The 18,561-nt window shown below is 46.5% G+C and overlaps 1 protein-coding gene across 4 annotated transcripts in view; it reads right to left on the bottom strand.

The window, feature by feature from the left end:
- The window catches only part of LARGE1 (LARGE xylosyl- and glucuronyltransferase 1), a 489,591-nt gene that overhangs the window by 253,763 nt on the left and 217,267 nt on the right, over positions 1–18,561 (bottom strand). For all 4 annotated transcript variants that reach the window (XM_019728420.3, XM_019728419.3, XM_019728416.3 and 1 more), the window contains exons 3-4: positions 16,497–16,798; positions 1,956–2,038 (exon numbers count right to left, since the gene is read on the bottom strand). In XM_019728420.3, coding sequence (XP_019583979.1) covers positions 1,956–2,038; positions 16,497–16,798 — 385 coding nt within the window. The remainder of the gene's footprint in view (positions 1–1,955; positions 2,039–16,496; positions 16,799–18,561) is intronic.

Genomic DNA, 18,561 nt, shown 5'->3' with positions numbered 1-18,561 from the left:
TGCTGCCTATGCAAAGTCTTAAAGGATAAGAGGAGTTTGCCCAACTGGAGTGGGAAGAGGAGGAGAGAGGGCAGAAGAGGGCAGATAGAGCAGCATGACGATAAACAGCATGCAGGGTACACCTTGGAGAGGGGGGGCTACAAGCAGGTCAGTTTTGCCGGAGCATGAAGTATCCGCAAGTAAGGGGAGAGAAAACACTGCTGAAAATGACACTGGGCCCCAGATGGGAAAGAGATTCAATTCTCTCCCCTCAACAAGAAGCCAATGAAAGGTTTTAAGAAATCAGATTTGCCTGTCCAAAATGTAATTTTGGCATTCCAGAGGATAAATCTGGGGAGACGGGAAGGAAAAGTGCAGGTGAGAAACTATGACACACCAGTCACAGTGGAGATGGAGAGGAAAGGGTGGATTTGAAAAACATGTTCCAGAAAAAGCGTTGAGGCACTGCTAGTAGATGGGTTGGTCGGGGGACTCAACCAAAGATGAATCCCCATTTCTTGCAGGGTTGGTAGGTCCTGGGTGTCCACCATTTCTGCCATCTCTGTTGATGCCACTAAGAACTGGATTCGGGTATCCAACTTTACACTGATCTCTGTTCAGTTGAAACTGGAGCTTTTCATGACTGTTCCTACTGCTGAGAACCTTCTGGATCCTGACTTGGTCATCTGATCCATTTCCATACTGTTGGCTACAGCTTTGCATAAGCTTCATGCAAACTCTTAGTAAGAAAGTCAATGAGAAGACAGATGGTCCATTTAGCCCCCAGTGTCAGGACAACCACGCTCATCCCCCCGAGCCACAAGAGAGTCTTATGTATCGAGAATGGATAAAGATAAGCCTGTATCACTGTCAACTTGCATTTTTTATCCAGAACAGGGCCAAGGACACTGGCCGGAACTGGAGATTCAATTCTGGATATCCCCTAACTATGCCAACATATCAATCAAAATAGTGATGGCAATGGACGAAAAGTCCACGAAAAAGTAGAAGCAAACAGCAGGAATCGAACAGGGAAAAACAATGATGTGGGACAGGCAGTATCACTTCCAGGTGGAAGAGGAATCTATACTTTGTATGACTGTTTCCATGGGGATCCACTAGGGCCCACGGATATCACCTACAAGTTAGGAAAATTCAGTTTCATATAAGGCAGGCGTTCCTAATGGTGAAAAACACCCAGCGGCAGGCCAGCTGCATTGGAATAGAGTAAGCAACTTGCTGTAGTTTGCTGGGGCTACCTAACAAAATACCACAGACCAGACAGAAAATACCACAGACTGGGGGACTTAAGCAATAGAAACTTATTTCTCACAGTTCTGGAGGCTGGAAGCCCAAGATCCAGGTGTCCGCAGGACTGGTTTGTTCTGAAGCTTCTTCTCCTGGCTTAGAGAAGGCCATCTTCTCCGTATGTCTTCCCATGGTCTCCCTTCTGTGTGAGTCTCTGTCCTAATCGCTCCTTACAAGGACACCAGTCATCTGGATTAGGGACCCCACTACTGACGTCATGTAACTTAATCGCCTCTTTAAAGACCCTATCTCCGAATTCAGTCACATTTTGAGGGACTGGAGGTTAGGATGCCAAGAGACAAAGTTTAGGGGGGACACAATGCAGCCCATAACCCAACCTGTCGACAGGGATGTGTGAGCAGAGAGGTCTGATGCCTGTCAGTAAGGGAAGCCGATGAAGAAACTGAGGCATCAAACTTGGCGTGTCCTTGAAGGTCTCTTCAGGCCTAAGAGCTGCAATTCTACATATCGTGACACAGTACTTACATGTTGCTGCTAAACATCACCAACACAATAATCTCCCCAAGATTTCAACAGAAATTACATTTGGTGACACCAAATGTAATTTTTGACTGATAAGAAAAGGTGCTCTGATTTAACCCTTCCCCGCGGAAATGCCAGCAGGTGGTCACACGCACAAACCGGCCGAGGACAGCAGTCATGCTTACCTGTGGAACAGGACAGACTTCACCAAGGTGACGACATCCCGGCTGGCGTTATATCCGGCACAGACAATAGCAACGTGGATTGTCTGGGAAGCAAACAACAACAGGGTGAGCAGTTAGACAGATGGAAGACGGGCTTCCTGGCGCTTCCGACCACATGAAAAAGAAAAAAGGCCCTTATTTCTTGTTGGGATCATTAGAAAACAAAGGGCACAGGCTGCAGCTATGCAAAATAACTCCAGACAGTTTTATTAAGGTCTTTTTAATTGGTTTATGGAGCTATCATCATTTGGAAACCATTAAGGCTCTTTTCAATTACATTTTGGGGACCAGAGATACGGCGGTGGTTCACATAGGCAAATAGTGAGTCCCCTGCCCCCAAGCTAGGAGACCGTGACATCTGGTAACAAGAGAGAAGAAAGCAACACGCCCTGAAAGGATGAACTGGCAATCAGGGATCTCAGATGGAGAAGGGATGGCTTTTCACAAGGTGTCTCAGGATGGAGTCAACCGGGTAACACAGTAAAGGGACCAATACACACCTATGGGCCGCAGCTAGGATGACACTCAAAGAACTGAAGCCTGGCAGAATTGACGGGAACCTGACGGGTCAGGTCATCTAAGTAGTCAAAAGCTTGGGCCCCAGGCATGAATGAATGAACCCTGGCTCCATCCTTTAACCCAGAGTGACTCTGGGAAAGTTCCAGTGTCAGATGACTCGTTGTGACACAAAGGTCATAAGACACATCCTGAAGGACGGCCTGGATACGTGAGGAAACACAGGCTTAGAGAGGTCGGGGTCAAATTCTGAACAGATTCTGAAGCCTGCTGGTACATCAGAAACATGCAAAAGATTTTAAAAATATTCCCCTGTGTCCCATCCCTATTTCAGACCAATTCACCCACAAGCTCTGATACCCAGGATCTTAAAACACTCTGCTGGAGGCACTGGTTCTCAACAGGGGGTAAGTGACTCCCTTGTCTCCCCCACAACATTTTGACAGTGTCTGAAGTCATTTTTGGTTGTCACCTCTGGGGGTGCGCAGGGCACTGGCATCCAGTGGGTAGAGGCCAGAGATGGTCCTCCACATCCTACAGAGCACAGGGCAGCCCCACAACCAAGAATTATCCTGCCTGAAAGGTCATAATTGCTGCCGTCAGAAACCCTGCTTGTAGGGAGATGAAAGGGGGGTGGGAAAACCTCAGATCCCATGGAGAACCAATGTTACGTTCTCTCAGTCTTATTTATGCATGTGTTCATTTCTCCACCTGTAAACTGATGTCTCCGAAAGATCCAGGATGAATGACTGTAATGTGGATGGAACTGTCACCATTTAAATCATGAAGAACAGGAAATGAATAGGAAAAAAATGCCTGCACGCGAGAGACATAACCAGGAAGGGGACCAGAATGGGGGGAAAGCACATTAAATCAGGCTCTTTGGAATCACAAATATTTAAACACGAGGCCTTGGAGATATCAAACTTTGTCTTGGCGTCAGGGTTCAGGGACTTTTAAAAATGGGCCCATTAAGCATAAGCACAGGCATGCACATTCTCAAACATTTTACATAATTTTCCAATCTCTTTCGTTTCATCCAATACACCTGCCACCATGAATAAATTCATCATGTAGAGTGCTGCCTGCTACCCAGGAGAGCAGAAAATCGGAGTGTTGTGAATATGCTTTTGGGAGAGTTCCAGGCAGACCACAATTTTGTGGGGACAGAGGAGAACGACAGGAGGGGGGCAGGGGTTGGGGGTAGGAATGGGGAGCGTAGGGGGCAGGGATGAACGGTCCTTGGAGAACAGAAATGGTCTCACCATGGTAACTTTCGATTCTGAAGCTATGAAGTCTAGGTTTTCAAGTTTCTGAATGTGGTGGCTTACAGATGTCCACAGCGCCTTGGACACTCCCCCCATCAAAGGGAAGGACGGGCCTTAACATCAGACTGTGACCACTGCCTGCTCATCAAGCCTTCCTCCCTATGCTTTATGGATGTCATGCTTGCCTTACTGGCCACAAAGCCTGGATGGATGGGGGATGATGTTCTTATTTGTTCCTCTGGATTCTCTCTCTACCTTCTACAACATGCTCTGTGCCGAGAGGCTGATCTTTATAGACTGAATTTCTGGGTTCCCATTACTTCTGCTTTCTGGTTGAGTTTGGTCAATAGGAGGCCCCAGGGGGCACCTTGAGGGCAGGAGGAAGGAGAGGTCAAGACCCACTCCCCCCATTCTTGTCAGGGACTCTGTCCTACACTTCCAGTTCTTGCTGGCTTCCATAAGGCCCCTCAACTCCCACCCCTCAGGCCCAGGGGTTTTAATGACTCCCTCCTGGGAGCGTCCCATCCCTCGCTGGCTCCTCTGCACCCTGCGCATGCCTTTGGCCTGTATTAAACCCTTTCCACCTCTTTGGAGTGTGCCTTCTGTTTCCCACTAGGACCTGACCAATTCTGGGGGCCTTTCCTCAGCATCGCGTTTGTCCTGATGGCTGAAAGGGAGCCCAGAAGACTTTGAAGCATTCACAGATATCGCCCTTATCCCTAAAGTGAAACAAGGCAGGAGGGCACCAATGTGCCGAACTTGACAATGTATAAATTGTATTAATACAGTTTAAGGAGCCTGACAAAGTTCTAAGACACACGGACCGCAAGGCTCTTTCTAAGGAAGCCCATACAATTTCCTGCTCACTCTTTATAGTCCTGAATATGGGCCTCTGCGCGTCTCATATGCCTGCAAGCTGCTCATGAAGAGTGAAGAAAGTGCGACAGCTGTGACCTAGGGTTCCTCCCTGACGCTGCTGGGGTGAGTGACCTTTAGTTTTAGGACTTGCAGGAAGGATTCAGGCATGACAAGCGAGTCTCCGATGTGCCAGGAATAATCCTCATGGGACTGTTGTCCCATATATGAATGCGGGGGGCAGGGGGAATAATCATTGTCCCAAAAGATATTCAGACCAAACTGGGGGATGGCAGGAAGCTATGGCCCCGACAGAAGTAAACACTCCGCCCAGCCCTGCTGCCCCAGCAACACCCCTAGCAGTGACCCCGAGGCCTGGTGTTCCCTTCGGGGCATTCTGTCTGGGGGCACAATTTAGGGACACCATCTCATACCAGGAAGACTCTGGGAGTGGGAGTAAGGGGGAGAACTGATTTGAACGCTAGCGTCCAATGTGCTGTGAAGTCAGGCGCAGCCCGGATTCTGGACTGCAGCTGCAGACTTCTATGTGTGGGGGGTGGTGGGGGGGAGACAGGGCCTCCCAGAGGACAGATACTGCCATGTGGCAGCTGGGAGAAGCGCACAGCTGGGGACAGAGGCAGGGATGAATTAGTGGGAAAAAACCCACAAGAGTAAAGGAATCTGGGTTGGAGCCGCAACTTGAAAGCTAAGCTGCTGCGTGACCTTGGAGCAGTCGAGCCTCACCGGCTCGTCTGTAAAATGGGAATAAAAATGGACTCCCCGTTGGGCTGGGGTGAGGATCAGACAAGTGAGCGCAGGAAGGGGCACCTCCTGAACTGACGCTTACTCACGTTTACTGCATGCACAAACATTCCTCATCTATGTCATGGGGACACACTGCTCTTTACCCACAAGGGGTTGTTGAGGACCTGGAGTAAGTGGTTCTCAAATTGGAACATGCATCAGAATCCCTGGAGGTCTTGTTAAAGGAGTGCTGGGCCCCTCACCCAGAGCTCCTGACTCAGGAGTTTGGGGAGAGAGCCTCAGGATTTCCTGCATCCAGGTAATACTAGTATTGTGGGTCCAGGGACCACACTTTGAGAACCACAGCTCTATCTACAGCACTTAAGGAGTGTCTCTGGTAAAAACTCGACAGATGTTAGCTGCCATTATGGGGAGAGGGTACGAGGAGGGGTGTTCACAGAATCTATTTCCAATACCTCTCCTGTGGAGAGCACCTCGTCCTCCTTCACTTGTGTAAAACAAGTAAAGGCAGCACTCATCTTCCAGCTACTATCACTCTCCCAGGCCTTGGAATTTACGAGTCTTCCGGGGGAGGAAAAAGCAAAGGAAAGAGAACCGGGGATGCAGGCTTCCATGGTGGGCAATGAACGACGCCCTGGAAATCCGGAGAGCTGGATGATGACCCCAGCTCTGCCTCTGGCTGGGGGACCTTGGGCAAGTTACTTAACCTCTCTGATCCTCAGTGATTCCTCTATAAAAGAACGGATTCAGAATTTCTATACAGAGCTTTCCTAAGATCCAGGAGTTTCTAAAAACCTAGATGAAGAAAGTGAGACACAGAGCAGCTAAGTACCAGCCAAGTTTGCCTGGCTCAGCGAGTCGGTGGCCAAGGGGTTGAATTCAGCCCTGCCTTTAAACCCACACTATCCTGCTTCAATAAAACACATCTTTAACTATTAAAAAAAATTTTTAAATGTATTGCTAATGCGACATTTAAAATCACCATACAAGCCTCTAGGGCACCTCTACTCTCCTGGGAAACCACCGATCGAATTCTATCTATTTGCTATAAATACTGAATCACAGACCCAAAAGACAGTTATTTCAACCCTGCAGGAAACAGGAGACACCACCTGACTACAATGGAAGCCAAAGTCATCAGGGGCTCTGCAAGGGGCAGGTAGGATTGCAGGGGTGATGGGGCCTCGTGTGAGCACAGGATGGGCCAAACCTCCAGGGGTGGCCCCGAGTGCCTCCTCCAGAGCCAAGTTCCAAAAAACGGACAAGAGACGAATGACCTATCGGCATTCCCCATCCTGAATATCTCCAGCCTGGATTGGGACTGATTTGCTTGTGTTACGAAGAATATCATAAACTGAGGAATCCGGAACCCAAATGTTTCAAGGAAAATGTATGAACTGTGAGACCGATTTGGGGTGGGTCAACAGAAGTTTAATTGGTAGGGTGGACCCATGTTTGAGGCAGGTGGGTTGTCCAAATACTGCCTGATATTGCCCCATGGTAGCTGCCATGTGTTGCACTCTGACGTACAGGGCCTCTGGATGGCTGACCCAAAAAGTCAACACACATTCAATCATTCTACAAATGTGGACTGAGAGCCTACTGTGTGCCAGCTCAGTTGTAGGTGCTGGGGGTACAGCAGTGAGCAAACGAGATCAAACCCTTGCCCCTACCATGGGAGCTGACATGCTAGGAGGGGGGCACAGATAACAGACAAACAGATGTATATTTGATTAAAATACATAGCATGCTGGATAATGAGAAGTCTAGGAAGAAAAATTAAGCTGGGGCAGAAAAGGGTCTTTGTGGGGGTGGATGAGCGTAGGGCTAAGCTTTTAAAGTGGGGTTGTCTGGGCCACTATCACTGAGAGGTGACACTACAGCAAAGCTCTGAAGTCAATGAGGGAACGGGTCTTTAAGGTATCCAGGCGGACGGAGCACATGAGGCAGTGGACAGAACCCTGAGATACCATTCGTTCAAACTTGCCTTTTCCTTTCTGTGAGGACAGAAACCATGGGCGGGCTCAGAGCTGAGCAACGGCATGATCTGACTTTTATTTTAAAAGTCAGATGCCAGTTGAGAACACATTCTGTGTGTAGTGGGTGGCAGGCAGGGGTGGAGGCAGGGAAGCAAGGAAGGAAGCAGAGAGAACAGTCAGGAAGCCACTGCAGTATCTCAAAGTGGTGGACACGGTGCCATGCGGCCCAAATGCCCCTCTGACGAGGTACGTGTTGCCTGCGTTGCTCGGAGTGCTGTCGGCAGGTAGCCATGAGCTTTCACACCTGCAGGAACTGCCTCGTGGCGGAGATCCACCCTTTGAGGTCTTTGCCTTCTTGGGGTGGCCACATCCAATGAATCCCACAGCATCCTCAGGTGCTGGCCCCATGGGCACGCCTTCACAGTCTACACGAGAAGCTGCTTCATAAGCACAGTAAGCATGAGGTGATATGGGACAGGGAGGTCGTGGTGGAGGTAAGAAAGGGCCAGACGATGTAATGCTTTCAAAATCCTTTGGGATCAGTAGTTGGCAGTCAGCTTCTCCGGGGGAGGAAGCACAGTACCACATGTATTGAGATTCACAACCTGTGGCGAGGAAGTGGAGAAGTTGCAATCCTTGTGCACTGTTCCTAGGAGGGTAAAATCGTGTAGCCGCTATGGGAAAAAGAGGATGGTGCTTCCTAGAAAAATTAAAAATGGAAGTATCATAGGATCCCGCAATCCCACTTCTGGAGATATATATATATATATATATATATATATATATATATATATATATATCCAAAAGAACTGAAAGCAGGATTTCAAAGAGATATCTGCACACTCATATTCATAGCAGCACTATTCACAAGAGCCAAGAGGTGGAAGTAACCCAGTGTCCATTGTCAGATGAATGGGTAAACAAACTGTGGTCTGCACATACGGTGGAATATTATTCAGCCTTAAAAAGGAAGAAAATCCTGTCCCCACGCTACAACATGGATGAACTTTGAGGACATTATGCCAAGTGAAGTACGCCAGTCACAAAAAAACAAAGGCTGTAGGATCCCACTTACATGAAGTATCGAAAGTAGGTAAATTCATAGAAACAGAAACGTGGGTGTTTGCCAGAGATTGGGGGAGGGGGCAATGGAGAGTTAGAGTTTAATGGATACAACGTTGCAGTTTTGCAAGATGCAAAATTTCTAGTCATCTGTTGCACAACAACATGAACGGTACACTTGAAAATGTCTAAGGGGGTACATTTCATATGCTTTTGCTTTACCACAATTAAGAACAAATGAGATTTGTAACCTGGGCCTGCGCTTTTTAGCCATGTGGCCTCGCTAAGCCTAAACGTTCCTATTTATAAAATTAGGACGATTAAAATGACTTCCTGAGCCAACTAACATATGGAAAGTGCAGTGTCTGGAACTTAATACTCACACAATAAATGAGAGTAAATGTGATTTGTATCATTACCATCAACAGCCCTGCCCCCGTCTTCATGGTGTTCATTGATCAAGCTAGATGACTCAGCACGCTTTCTTATTTCTGTAACGTGCCCTTAGTTTACGAACCCTGGTGCATCACTCCATCTATCAAATTCCTCCCCATCTTTGAAGATATACTGTGTTTCCCTGAAAGTAAGACTGAACCGGAAAATAAGCCCTCGCGTGATTTTTTTCTGGATGACATCCCCTGAACATAAGCCCTAATGTGTCTTTTGGAGCAAACCTTTATATAAGACCCGGTTTTATTTTCGTGGAAACACGGTAATACCAGCTGTTGGGACCTCAGTTTCTTCATTTATAAAAAAGGGGTAATAAGTATGTCAACTTACAGGGTTGTTAGATTAACTGAGAAGATTCATGTAAAGGGCATGGAGCCTGGTGTCCTGCAAGTAGTAAATGTGTGTCAGTAATCACTACTAATATTATTGTAAGAGAGTTTATAATATGGTAAGGCTCTACGCTCAAGGCGTTAGGCCTTCAATACTCCCAAAAGTCAGACATAAGGTTCCTTCGTTCTGCCCACAATACCACTCCCCTTCACGTCAGAATTGGCATAATCTTTCCTTCATTGTTGAAAGGAGAGCTTTCAGAGCTGCACAGCCCCTCTGCTCTGCGAAACGTGGCTGCCTCTCTCCTCTTCACATACAAGAGGGCAGAAGACACAGGAACAAGGAAACAAGCCACCAGAATCCATCACCTGGGCCATGGTAGCAACTACACAAAATTAGGAGACCCTTTATTTTTCTCTGCTTTAGTTTCATCATCTTTAAATCGAGAAGGCTGCATCTTGCTGGTGGTTGCTGTTGGCACATTTTCCAAAATAAATTTTATGAGACAGTGCAATATATAAAGCAGATCAAGGGGTCCGGATAAGCACAGGTCTGTTCTGGAATAAGCACCGACAGGAGGCTGCCAGACACAGAGCCCCTTCTCCGACCACAGTGTGGAAGCCGCCACCAAGACGGTCCCAAAAGATCTCTGCCAGCTGGTATTCACGCCCTCATGCAAACTCTCCTACACCATCAGAGCTGATGAACTTGGCAGAAGCAATGGTACATAAAGTCCAAGGGCAGGTCATACAAGAGACTGGTTTCTCTCAACAACAAAAAAACAAACAACCCAATTGAAAAATGGGCAGAGGATCTGAAGAGACATTTCTCCAAAGAGGACATACAAATGGCAAATAGACATATGAAAAAATGCTCAACATCACTAATCATCAGAGAAATGCAAATAAAAACCACAATGAGATATCACCTTACCCCAATCAGAATGGCTATCATCAACAAGACAAATAGTAACAAATGTTGGAGAGGCTGTGGAGAAAAAGGAACCCTCATACACTGTTGGTGGGAATGCAGACTGGTGCAGCCGTTATGGAAGGCAGTGTGGAGGTTCCTCAAAAAATTACAAATATAATTACCATATGACCCAGCAATCCCTCTCCTGGGTATCTACCCAAAAAATCTGAAAACATTTATACATAAAGACACGTGTGCTCCAATGTTCATTGTAGCTTTGTTTACGGTGGCCAAGACATGGAAACAACCAAAATGTCCTTCAATAGATGAATGGATAAAGAAGTTGTGGTATATATACACAATGGAATACTATTCGGCGGGAAGAAAAGATGATATAGGAACATTTGTGACAACATGGATGGATCTTGAGAGAGTAATGCTGAGCGAAATAAGTCAGACAGACAAAGCAGAGAACCATATGATTTCACTGATATGTGGGATATAAACCAAAAACAACAAAAGAACAAGACAAACAAATGAGAAACAAAATCTCATAGACACAGACAATAGTTTAGTGGTTACCAGAGGGTAAGGGGGGTGGGGGGTGGGAGATGAGGGTAAGGGGGATCAAATATGTGGTGATGGAAGGAGAACTGACTCTGGGGGGTGAACACACAAAGGGATTTATAGATGATGTAATACAGAATTGTACACCTGAAATCTATGTAATTTTACTAACAATTGTCACCCCAATAAAAAAAAAAAGTGACTGGTTTCTGCCTTGTTCTGCTGGACACTTACTCTGGGGAGAGCTAGCTGCTATGTTATAAGAACACTCAAGCAGTCCTAAGGAACTGAGGCCCTCAGCCCTGCCAGTGGCCACCTTGGAATCAGACCTTCCAACCCCAACCCAGCCTATAGGTGACTGTAGCACCAACAGATACCCTAACTACAACCTCACACGAGATCTAGAGCCACAACCCCAACTAAGCTGCTCCCAGATTCCTGATTTCCAGAAGCTGCATGAGATAATAAATGCTTCTCATCATGAAGCAATAAATAACTTAGCCTTGGAGAGGGCACCTAAGATGCCACAATGGGAGCCAGGGTTCCCTGAAAAATCACTGCGTATAATAAATCTTACCAGGCTCCTTCCATCTACAACATTCCCTATTTCCGAGCCTGACATTTAGGGAAGATATTTTAGTGGATCTGCATCCTTGAAGGAGCCCCAAAAAGGACATATGAAGTTAACAAAATGTGAGGCCAAATTCTGCAAGAGTATCTTCCAATAGCAACGTGGTGTATGGGAAGCTTGCAGGCAAACCCCTCCTCTACTGCTGAGTTATGTAAAATCCTGGAAGACGAAGTAAAAACAAGGAAACAGATCACATAGCTCAAAATGCTGGGGGTTAGTTGGGGCCCGGAAAACGCAAGTGAGAGGTGTCAAGTTTTATAAACATAATGCTTCAAGCAAAATGGTAAAAACCCCTACAGAGCTAACGAATTCCGCCACAATCTGGAAGGCAACTGAAAACAACCCAACTTCTTTTAAAAGAATAGACACATCCTTGCTTACACCTACTGAGAAATGATAATGTTTATGGGGTTGCTATGACCCCAAGGTGAATGACGACCCCCAATCATGACTGGTCACCCTGAAGCCTTCTGCGGTGAGGTACCTGCCAGGTACAGATAAGGACTGGGCTCTGCAGCTGATGGGACTGTGGGTCCCAGGAGCATAGTTCACAGGGCGTTTAGCACAGTGATTCAAAGCAAACTGCTTAGATTTAAATGTGAGGTCTACTCTTCCTGGCAGTGTGACTTTGCAATAATTATTTGACGTTTAGTAGTTTCCTAATCTGCAAAAGGAAGCAAGTATGTTGTAAGGAAGAAATGAGATGTTTTATGTAAGTTTTAGCACAGTGTCTGCTATATTTTTAAGGTTGAGTTAATGTTAACTTTTATTACTATTAAATTACTGCTAAAAAGTAAAGTTCAAAGTGTGGAGTAGAAGGAAAATCTACTTCCTTAAAGGTGGGTACCATCAGGGTACCATTCAACCTGACTTTCCATAGTAACAATATCAGTTGTTGCCATTTTAAAGTATATCCACAAATTCTTTGACATTCCTCCCATTGAGGGATGGGGTGTGTGTTTCTACCCCCTTGGTACTAGGTGGGCTATAGTAACTGTTTCAACTAATAGACTACGGTAAAAGCAGAGGTGACTCTATGTGATTTCTGAGGCCAAGTCATAAAAAGCACTTCCATTCTGCCTTGCTCATGCAGGGTTACTTGTACTTAAAGCCGTCAGCTGCCAGAGAAGCAGCCGACTGCCCCGGAGATGCCACGCTGAGAGGAAGCCCAACTGGCCATGCAGAGAGATCCCATGAGTCTACAAAGGGAAAGAGATGCTGGGCCCGCCCCCACTGCTCCAGTCCTGCACTGTTCCAGCTCCAGCCACAAACTAAGGACAACTGTACGAGGGCCCCCAAACCAGAACCGCTCAGCTAAGGTCTTCCCAAACCCCTGACCCACAGAAACTATGAGAGCTAATAAAACGATTGGTGTTTTCCGTCACTAAGCTTTAGGTGACTTGTTAGACACCAATAGGGAACTGGAATATCCATAATAAGTATATGTGACACTCATACAGAGTTAGTTTCCCACCAGCTATCTTATTTGATCCTCCCTATTGCATTGGCAAAAACATACTCTCATTTTATAATGATGAAATCGACCCCAAGGGAGTACCCGAATTGCCCGAGGTCACCTGACGAGCGAGTGGCAAAGCAAAGATTCCTGGTCAGAACTCCGACTCCCATTCCAGTGATTTCTCCGCTGTACCATCACTGACCCCCAAAGTAGGCCAGAACCAGACACGCAAGAAAAATACACATATCTATACACACAAAGGCACAAGGAGAGATCACAGAGGATCGTTCTGCTCCCTGTCTCACAAGAACCAGCCCCTCCCGGAAGCAGCAGTGTCCTGACAACAGCGATGCAACGAAAAGATGGGCAGCTACTTGAAAAGCACATAATTAGGAAATGATAAGAGGGCACAAGGACTGGCGAGGGCCCGTTGTTTCTGTCACCAGATAGCTCCGCTGACAGTCTGGGCATCATTACAGAAGAGGTTTCAGAAATCCTTGTCATACCCCTGAGAAGTTTCAGGGCAACAAGAGATGAGGGTGACATCCCTGGCTACGAGGCCCTGCAAGTGACATTGTGTCAAGACTGGCTCCAGCACTTGTAACCATGGAGTGTCATGATGAAGGGAGGCTTCTGTTTCGACTCTCCATGGACTGACATTTCTTGTCTGCCTCTACGGCTTTTTTACTAAAATCTTTCCAGACACCAAATGATGGAGACAGACGAAGTATACTGCTACTGGGTATGAAGCCAGCATCTCAAGGTAAATGTGCACCCAAAGTAGGTGCCAGCAGATCAAGATTTTCAAATTCATTCATGGAAGATCTGAAGAGGACCAGGAGTTCTTCACAGATATATATTTTTTTTTACCAACAATCACTTAAGGGTCTCAGAAGTAACATTATCAATTAATAAAGAGAAAGAGAAAAACAAGTGAAATCTAATTCTCAGGTGCAAGTTGAAAGACTAAAAAATATGTTATAGTAACAGTCAGGCACCTTAAGATCTGAATTCCTATTTTGCTACATTAGCTTTCAAAGAGCTCAGGCATAAGGCGAACCCCATTCTTTACTTATATGTACATTCAAGCAGTGGTTTCCAAACAGTCTCCATGATCTCAGAAACACTTGGCTAGATCTTTTTTTAATACTCATATTTATTCTTGGGACCCATTCCCAGAGATTCTCAATTAGTAGGTCCCATGGTTATGCATTTTTGATATGTAATTCTAATGGACCACCAAGTGTGGCAATCATCCAGACACAGAATGTTCACTGCAATTGTATTATCTGTTCTCTCCAGTAGCAGAACTCCACCATGTTAGTGGAGAACCTGGCTTCCTTGAATAAAATCTATCTTTTCCAGGCTCCCTTGCAGCTATCTGGCAGTTGAGGTAGTCTTGCAACAAAGTGCTGCCATGGGGTCCTAAAAGAAACTGACTGTGAACTGTATAAGACATGTCCTTCAAGGAAGGTGAGAAACCCCACCTTCATGCTGTTTCTTTCCAGCCAACTGTCATGTGAATGACGTGACTGAAGCTCTGTCATCTCACCGTCCAGTCACCATGGACGGTGAGATGACCTTGAGAATATCAGTTAAGGAGACTGTGTGAAAGATAAAGGAAACCTGCATCCCCAACACTGATACCCCTACACTAAAAGGCCTCCAGATTTATTGAACATAAAGAGAACTAAGATGCAAAGCCATTTAATCCCTGTAACTCTTCCTTTCCTATTTTTCACATCAATTCTTCGTCCGTTCTTTAAGTAGGCCTGAGTCATAACCATGTAAATACACTCAAGGAAAAAGAAATTCTCCCTCTGGGCCTTCCCACCTAGTCAGCAGGGTTCCATCACTCACCCAAACTGACACCATGACCCTAACCTGAGAGCAGAGAATCTGCACGAAATCAAACCTTTATCGAGGCAAAGATAGAAGCCCCCCAAATTAGAGTTCTCCCCAGACGAGCCTAGACCAAGGGAATCTGTTAACATGGCTGAGCCCCCATTTTTAAAGATGTAAAATAGAGATGTTTAACAACCTAGGCCACTGTCAGTGGTTATGGAAGATTAAAGGAGATTAGGCCTGGCTTGTAGTCAGGGCTGAATAAACACGCAGCCCTGAACACCTGATATTTGCACTTCTCTATTTGTTTGTCATTGCTTCCTCCAATTCCCACCTCAGAATACAAGCACCAGAAGAAAGGGAGTCAGTCTCTGCTTCGTTCAGTCCCATTTCCCAGCACAGAGAACAGTGTGAGACACATAACACAGGCCCACTAAGTATTTGTTGAATGAATGAATGAATGAATGAATGAATGAATGAATGAAACTTCAGTGCAACCACTTGCTGCCCAGGTTCCCTGCGCTTGCCTAACTAACCAACTCACCATGTCCTGAATGCTTTCCTGCTCTGACAATGCTTTGCTACATATTTTTCCTACTCACACGTACATTCCTGAATGGATGTCCTCCATCTACCTTTCTCCAACCTCTCCACCACTCCACACTTCAACCAGGTTTGAGAAACCATGAGAAACCCTACTCCTCACTTGCCACTGACCTTCCATAGAATTGAGTCTACATCACTCAACAAGCCCTACCCATGTTACCTTGTGACAGGCAGTATACCACCAGTATTAGTAAGAATCTCACTCATGTAAAGAGCAGATTGCAGTTTGCAAAGTGTCTTCTCTTCAGGGAGTTTGAAGTCTGACATTCTGAGTATGTGGCCAGGAAATGAAATCAACCGCAGGTAATACCTGTATCTAACTAAAAATAATAAAAGTTGCCCTTATTTGAAAACATACTATGTATCAGGTACTATTTGTGGCTTTATATGGCCATCCCATTGAATTCGCACAATTATTCTGCAAAGCAGGTAGTATTTTCTCAAGGTTACTGGTGAGACATCTGAAGGTCCAAGAGGTTAGGTAATTCGCTCAAGCACTCGCAGTAGAACCCACCAAAGCTGGGCCATGAACTCAGGCTTGTGTGTCTCAAAAGGCCTTGGTTTTAACAGGGATGCTGTCATTCCTGTCCATGGGAACTGGAAGAAGCAGGAAATGAGTGTGTGTGAGTGTGTGTGTGTGTGTGTGTGTGTGTGTTCAGTACACACATGAGCACTGCTGAGAGGCGTGAGGGGCTATGGGAAGAGGGGGTTGGTAAGTTTTCCAGATGTCTAAGGAATTACTAAAAAAATAAAGCATACTCTACAAGGGGGAGGGGGCGATATTAAGTCATAAAAGTTCAAATCACTGCCTTAGATAAGCAACAAGTCCCTGGTTCTGAATTTCAGAAGTTGTTCATAAAGTGAGAATGTGGCCCAAGGGAACTGCCCAACGGGGCCACAACTCCAGGTGCCACACTCACTCTGTAGTTAAAGAAACAGGGCTCCCCAGGGTGACCCTGAGGCGTGGAAACCCTGAGCGTGTCCAAATGAACCACAAAAGGAACAAGCAGTACGTTGCATCTGTTGGCTCCTCTCAGTATCTCTATGATGTAGGCCTTCTTATCCCCATTTTTTAGATGGCAAAACCGAGGCTCGGAGAGGCTAAACGATTACTCAGGCCATACAGCAAAATCAGCGGCCCCCTCAGATTCACACCCAGGCCTGAATCAGGAATGCAAGCTTTTTCTAGGCACCTGGCAGGGCTTCCAGGCGGTACTGGCAAGGGGTGGGGGCAGTTGGGCAACAGGTACTCTTTACCTCACACTTTTCCACAACCGGCTGCTGTCCACACTCGGAGCTGTTGCCCGCCACGATGCCGGCGCGAAGGTTCTCGCTGTCCCCAGTACCCTCCTCCATGGAGTAGGTCTTCGAGTGGTTGCCCCGGCGATGGCCTGGGGCCCGGCCTTGGGCCAGGCTGAGCTGCCTGCGGAGGGCACGGTTCTCCTCCTCCACCTCGCGTACACGCACCTCCAGGCTCTCCCGCTCCCGCTGACTGGAGGCCGTGTACCGGGGACTGTGCGGCTGGGATTCCAGCGGAGACAGAGACACTGGCTTCCCATCTGAGGGTATGGAAAGACCAGGAAAGAGTTAACCAGGAATGAAACACACCTCAGCCCCTCCAGTACCCTGACATCCCTGCGACATACATAGACAGGTTCCTTTCACAATCCTATGTACAAAGGAAAGCAGATGGAAAGTGAATTACAAATAAATGCATCCAGACTGAACTGGGAGCAAAGCTGCGAACAGAATGACTTATTACGGTGATAAAAACTCACATGCTGTTTAGAGAAGACAATTATAATATAATTTTTCCTAATTAAATGCACTGTCTTCTCTTCCCTACTTGGCATGCGACTAGATATATTCTTGTTATCAAAAGCATTATGGAGATGAAGGGAAGGAAAAGGACGAGGAGGAGCAGGAGGAGGTGGGGCAGGAGGAAGACGGGAAGGAGAAGGGAGGGGAAAGCAGTCGGAGGAAGCGGAAAAGAGCAAAAGGAAATATTAATAATGACTAAGTTTATTCAGTTCTTCCCACGAGAACTCCTATTCAGCCTTCCAAACTGTTTCAGAAGTGCCGCCTCCCCGGGGAAGCCTTCAAATTCCAACAGAATATCCTTCAGCATATTCCAAGAGTATTTTAACACATAAGTGCTAAAAAAAAACCCTCAAACAACCACGTACCTGTCGTACTGTATTTGGTAAATTGTTTCATCACATGTTTCCTATGAAGATTGGGAGTTCACTAAGAACAAAGCCTGGGTCTAACTCGTCGTTGTGGTAACATGTCATAATATCTGATAAATGCTGGAAGGGGGGCTGCACGTGTCTATGCCAAGAGTAAAATAATTAAGGGCAACAAGGAAGAAGAAAGTCAGAGGGCCATCAGTCTCCAAGTTTCCCCAGAAAAGCAGTTACCATTAAACTGAGTGCCCGCAACACTCCATTGAACGAGCATACACGGAGCGGGTGACAAGATCTCCCAAGGTCACACAACAGAATGCAGTGGTGTCAGAATTCTTGTGCCCAGGTCTTTCTTATGCCCAAGCCTATATACTTTCTATTTAAATGCAGTTTCGTAATAGCCTATATGGAGCATCACGAATTAAAAAAAAAATTACTAATGCAAAACCCCCATCTCCCCAGGGTGCTGACGTAGCATACTACCTGTGTGCGCTAGGCGCTCGATGCATGCTTACTGTGGAGGAGCCCCAGCGACAGAAGACACACCAAAAGCTATTGTCCCTCTTTTCCTACGCTACAGAAATCCCAGCTTCAGCTACCCCACTACCTAGCGGCTGCCTCAGAGACTATGAAGAAAAAAAATTACATCTCCTGCAAATTGCCCTCTCAGCCGCCTGCCAAAAAACACTCCTCTTTTTTCGTACTTGGAGTTTTTCTCCTTCCTGCTCAGATCCCACTGAGCTTCCAAACTGTCCCAGAGAGTGTGTGACTCACAAAACTTGAGGATGAAAGAACGTGGTGACTTACACCCTGCAGGTTTCCCCCATGCTGCGTTCTGCACCGCCACTGCCCAGGGCTTTTTGATGTGTCTCTGGGCCCTTCGCAAACACGACTCCTTTTTTCCCCTCTTAATCTCACCTCAGGGTTAAACTCCCGAGCTCCTGGTCCTCTCCTATCAATGCAGCAAATATGACTCACTGAATTCTACTGCCCAGGACGACAGATCAAAGGCCAAGCCGAGTGTGTAGGGACGTGAAATCACACAGGTTGATTAGTGCACTGTCACTAAGCTAGCCAATTACAAGCCCAACTGTCATGCAAGGTGTCAGGCGGGGTCTCTGGTCCCGCTCCCCACA

The sequence above is a fragment of the Rhinolophus sinicus genome, chromosome 1 (genome assembly GCF_057876585.1).
Source record: "Rhinolophus sinicus isolate RSI-liver-muscle chromosome 1, RSI-T2T, whole genome shotgun sequence".
In the NCBI taxonomy this organism is placed as follows: domain Eukaryota; kingdom Metazoa; phylum Chordata; class Mammalia; order Chiroptera; family Rhinolophidae; genus Rhinolophus; species Rhinolophus sinicus.
The sequence above is the reverse complement of the archived record's forward strand: the minus strand, read 5'-3'. Positions and strand labels throughout refer to the sequence as shown.